At 32.8% G+C, this 5,702-nt stretch overlaps 1 protein-coding gene across 2 annotated transcripts; it reads right to left on the reverse strand.

Annotated features, from left to right (window-relative positions):
* Positions 1-431: 431 nt before the first annotated feature.
* Positions 432-4,824, reverse strand: LOC113849704 (KH domain-containing protein At3g08620-like). 2 transcript variants are annotated; one of them, XM_027479796.1, is made up of 8 exons: positions 4,721-4,799; positions 3,752-3,944; positions 3,486-3,574; positions 2,538-2,683; positions 2,076-2,192; positions 1,724-1,840; positions 1,426-1,569; positions 432-872 (listed from the first exon to the last, which is right to left on the reverse strand). In XM_027479796.1, the coding sequence occupies exons 2-8, from the start codon at positions 3,841-3,843 to the stop codon at positions 726-728; spliced, it is 852 nt and encodes a 283-aa protein (XP_027335597.1). In that variant the 5' UTR covers positions 3,844-3,944; positions 4,721-4,799; the 3' UTR covers positions 432-725. The 2 variants fall into 2 exon arrangements, with proteins under 2 accessions (XP_027335597.1, XP_027335596.1); XM_027479795.1 differs by having other exon boundaries at positions 479-872; positions 3,752-4,824.
* Positions 4,825-5,702: the final 878 nt, after the last annotated feature.

The raw sequence follows: 5,702 nt of genomic DNA on the forward strand, positions 1-5,702 counted from the left end.
ATCAACTTACCTTAATTCTTGAGTCTGGTAAGTTATAAAGCATACTTTAAGCACATCATTGTTCCCACAATAGAAAAGGGTTATCTTTAAGGTGCAAACGAGGTCAAGTAAAGAGGGATGGAGAAAGAAAGCTTGTGGTGACTAGTGACATGATTGCTCCATGTTGGACAAATGAAATCTAGAATAACCCCACTTTACATAGACAATCATTTACAAGTCAACGCAAAAGAAGGGTAGCTTTGTCTAAGCAAAGTTATGGTCAATACTATCCACATCTACAATAAATTCAAAGGCCCTACCATATATGACGTTATCTCTAAGTCATTGGCTTTATGCCCCAAAAGGGGTTTGTTAAAAATGTACTTCTCGCATAATTGTTTTTGCTAGGTGCTCATATGGCCACACCTTGTCTCAAAGTGGTCATGATATTGAGAACAAAGTGTTAAAATATTATGCTAAGTAAGTACACATTTGATAGAAAAACACATATTTCCAATACTATCAATAAACAGTGTATAAATTCCAACAATATCATATTTATACACATTATAGATGACAGGTCAAAATATAATTTAATAATATGTTTTTCTTCGCTTTATTTTGTTCTCCAAATCAACAGCATCATTGATATCAGCAATGCCTTCTCTCATTGCAGCTTTACAGAATTTAGTTACAGGAAGCAACATCAAATGCAGCAATTCTCAACATATAATTTATATAATTCACTATTGATCAGTTTTGGCACGTTTTATTTCATTAGAAGTGAATGGCGAGACACTACCACTCAGTTGAGGGCTCTCTTCTCTAAAGTTGGAATTGAGCATAGCGAGTTCTCTTAGTTGTTGCCTCTTGTAATAGTCCTGTGACTCATCCTGCACATGAAAAGGGAGGAGAATCAGAAACACTTTCATAACAACAACCCAAGAACTTCCCAATAATGTTATTTTTCCACAAAAGACTTTATATACATTTCTATTGTCAAAGCTATGTAGTAGCATGTGGAATAGAGCAAATAGTGGATTCATTTTCTCTAGTGATATGCAAAGCAGAATACTTAAAGGCACAAAAAAAGAGTAGTAGAAGATTTCCAGTTATAGGCTTCCATTCAGGAAAATAAAAACATGATCAAGTGTAACTGTTAAGTCATGCTCTTGAGCTCAAGAGCATGACTAAACAAGCATTCTTCATGTTGTTTTACAATTTTCCTTTCAACGTTAGCCACTACTTAACTTTGGTGATTAGTAAATGATAATTTTCTCTTAACTTTTCATTATAATTATGTTCTTTCAAAACAACTAAATATGGACAAATGGGGATAATAGATATATAATGCACCAATCACGAGGGAGAGTAGGGGGAAACTGTTCATTAATGAATATTTCCTGACCTCAGCAACAGAGTTAGAATTTAGAAAGGGAGAGATACCACTGGTTTAAGTAGCTCTTCAATGATTTCTTGTGCTTGCCTCAACCTTACATCAACAACACTGGCTGGTAGTTCAGCTTCAATTAAAATGTGAAGTGGATCATTCAGGTGCTCATAGCCAGGCCTTCCCCTTAACAACTCTTCCTAGCAATGTTAAATGTTACAAACATCACATGTTATGGATTATGGAACTGGAAAAATTTATCAACAAATTGAAAGGAGAAACTAAGAAAATTTAATGACTCCCTAACTAGGCTCTGTGGAGCTACAAGCCTATGAAATAAGCAAGGGATGATACCTTGTCTAGATCTTTAATTGAACCTTTCCCTCTGATATATACACGGCAACCTGTGGTAGCCTCCACTCGCTTCAGTGAATTACCCCTTGGGCCAAGAAGCCGGCCAACAAAATTGAACTGAAATGGAAAATAGCCTTACTAACTCAAATGATCAATGGAATGCAAAACTATAAGAACATGATAAGAAAATTGATAGATGGAAAATCAGCAAGTGCACCAAGTCATATCAAGTGACAAAATGAGAGTAAGAGTATCGTTCACAAGGATTGGATTCAATGTTCAACTTCAGAAAGTAAATCAGCATGATTTATTGCTTATAGTAAATTGCTATAAAAAATGTTGCAAATCTTACATTTGGATAGCTATCCTTAAGAATATCCAAGCGCAGTATTTTCTTCACAATGGGAGAACTTGGAACAACAGGTGCTGTTTGCCAATCCATGTTCAGTCCCTGTGCTCCAGCTAACCTCTGATGTATGATGAACTTATTATTAACCAATCAATAAAAGAAACTATAACTTAAAACGAAACAGAAACATAAGAGGACTAATGGTGCATGTTAGCAAGAAATCAAGTTGGTGGAGTTACTATGTGTTATGAAACACTGATTAAAGCATATACAAATTTCACAAATAGAGGCAATATTGCCACATTGCTCCCCTAAACAGTAAACACAATAAAGTACCAGATTTTTTACAATGATACATAAAATGATAAATAAATTTTATATTTGGGGTGGAAGAAAATGTAGGAACTGGAGACTGGGGGGTGGTAGAGATTTTACATTTGAATAGAACAAAACTGAGATACATACCTCATGTGACAAGCTGTTCCAACCAGTAAAGTTTGGTGTTAAGTCTGAAGAAGCCATATGACTTGAACTTATAAATTGCATTCTGTCGAAGTCACTAAACCCTTGGTTTTGCAACAATCCACTCTTCCCAGAAACCCTTAAAATCTCTGATAAGAAGGTAATAGTGAATATAAGAACTTGTGCAAAGTCTACTGAATCAAAGAATGTAATAATTGTAATGTAACCTTCAGATGCAAATTGTAAATTATGGATAGGAAGTGTAGTAGTAGACACAAATTCAAGTCATGACATAGAGTGACAGTGGATGCTGTCTAAATGAAATCTTGATCATAAAAAATATGAATGTTAAAGAAAGCATTGATACTATAAAGCTGATCATTTGAAAACAGTGAGTTTGCTCTAGTCATGCAAAAGAGACGATGACCTATTTATTTCATTTCCCGAGTGGAAGATGTCGACAATCAATATCAGAAAAATGCTTGCATTGGTCTGAAAGTGAGCTGACATAGACGTGCATACTCCTAAGAAGAGTAAATGATTAATTAGTATTGCCACCATCTTTTAGTACCCTATGAATTTTTTGTCCTCCTGCGTTTTTTTTCCCATTTGGGTCATCCAAAATTTCCCAGACTAAGATTGTTCTTTTTTCATGATTTGATTAAACATATAAGATTTGTAGAGAACCATAGAGAAGTTTGCTTTGTCATTTATAAAGGAGACTAATTCAGTCACTTGCATTTCAAAATATATGTTGTAGAGTGTAGACTACATCTTTAAAGAGAAAGAACAGTAAGAAACTAATACAAGTAACCAGAAAATTTGAGTTATGTTATGACTTGGCCTATTTAAAATGAAATAAGAGAGAGAATAAGTTGAAATGAATTGAACAATAAAAGGAGAAAATTCACAGCAGAATAATTGAATACATGGATAATGAAATAAACAGACCTTGATTAAGGAGTCTGGTGCACAAGGGTAGAACTTGCATGAAAGGTCCAAGCTTCTGGTGTTCTGCTAACAGCTCTGTTAAGTACTGACTAGAACAAACATGAATATGAACATATTCCCAGAAATTAATTGAAGTCAATACATACATACATACATACACATAGACATATATATATATATATATATATATATATATATATATATATGTAATGAAAATCAAAGCTTTGAGAATAAATGGAAGAAGAATTATCATATCCACTACATACCTATCAACATCAAAATTGCTTCTCATGTTTATATTTGGTGAATTGGCCCTTTGGGATGCAGGTGAAGAAATATGATTGTACAAATTTGACATCAATTCTACAAGGATAAGGGTTGCCCAGAAGAATTAGAGAAAATTCGAAGGCAACGAGGGAGAATTAAGAGTTGCTTGAGATTGGTTGTGGTTCAAAATTCCTGTTAGAAAAACAGAATCATATAACCTATGCTTGAAAGACAGAGAGAGAAAAATGTTAAGGGGGAAGAAAGAAAGGTACAAAAATAGAAATATGAAGGAGGGCCACTTCAGTAGTAGCTCAGTAGTTAAAGCAAGCCTTAAAGGGTGTCTCTCTGTACCTCTCTGGGTGTGTTTTAAATGTTGTTTTGTTGGCTTCTGTTGCATATGCAAGGCTTTATCATGTATCTATGTTTTCCTTAACACACACAAACAGGTGTCACTATGGATTTTTTTGGCTCACAAAAAACAAAATAGAACTCTCTAAATCTCTAATCAAATATGTATTAGGGAGATAGATAAAAAGAAGACAGTCAAAACTACAAAAGAAATCTCTTCAGATATTGATTTGAATTCATAAGCAGATTGCAAAATAGGCCTCTTCTTCCTTCAGTTGGAGACTTTCTCAACTAGAAGAATAATTAAAATGCCAAAGCAATCATATACCCTCCAATAAAGGGTATGTGCAGATGAATTTGCTTCCATCAATTAGAAAGAAGAAGCAAAGAAAGAGGCCACCCCAATGACCAATGTGGGTCACTGGTTCTCTGTCACCAGATCATGAGCATGTAGATTGAAACCAATCACTCTCATGCCTCACGCATATGTAAATATTTATATATATATAGTATATGATATATTTATACATAATAGCATACAAATATACTATAAACAATAATCAAATCAAATGAAATCAAATATTTCTTCTTCTTCTGAAGTCTCTGGAAGTTTTATTTACAGCCACCAACAGCAGCACCGAAAAATATCTTCCAACTACCTTGAAATCAATCAAAAAACTAGAGCTTCATTTGCATAGTCTATGATTAGCATATCAAATCTCATAAAGAAGGAAAAAAATATCAAGGTATTATTTATTATTATGCTGCTATTAATTTTGACAGCTTAATAGCCGCTATTATTGATTACTATAATCAACTTGCTTTCGTTTGTTTCAAATCTGGTTTGTATTAATGTTATGACATTTGTTTTTTAAACCACCTGTCACCCTTTCTTGTCTTACTCGAACCCACCTACCAAAACAATTCTCTTTTGATTGGAAACTCCATAGTCATCATTACTAGGGAATCGGCCAAATATATTATTATTATCACAGCATATAATCAAAATTTAATAAACAATTACTTTTTTTAAAAATTTATATCATTTATTAGTATCCAATATATTACATTTTATAACTTTTTAATAAAAATTTAATATTATCTGAATAATAAAAAATTGGAGTACAACTCATCACATGCTTGTAAGTTCGAAATTGCATATGTATATTTCGTATTTAATCTTAATTAACACAAGACATAATTTAAATTTTAACAGTGATTTTACTGTTAAAAAATATTATTTTTTTTGGTATGCCAAAGTTGTAAGATTTTAAATGTTGATTAATTTATAAATAAAAGAAATAATGTTTTGTTATTAGTATCGACGTGGGGCTATGTGCCCTCATGTTGGATTCCTTAATAGGCTTTATTCCAATATTTGTTGTCATCTATGCATGAAATACAATTGAATTGCGAGGTGACATAAACAGAAAACAAAAACTTGTTTCTTTTCCATATTTTAATGCATAGAAATTTAAACAATATAGAGATGGCATGTTTACAATATCACGTGCAACTAAACCAAACCATAGAATAAAATGTACTACAACTTAGAAGAGAAGGAGCATAGGATTCTTATATCAACAAGGAGAGTTTGGAAAA

Source organism: Abrus precatorius, unplaced genomic scaffold, assembly GCF_003935025.1.
Source record: "Abrus precatorius isolate BTA unplaced genomic scaffold, Abrus_2018 Scaffold9, whole genome shotgun sequence".
Classification (NCBI taxonomy): Eukaryota; Viridiplantae; Streptophyta; class Magnoliopsida; order Fabales; family Fabaceae; genus Abrus; species Abrus precatorius.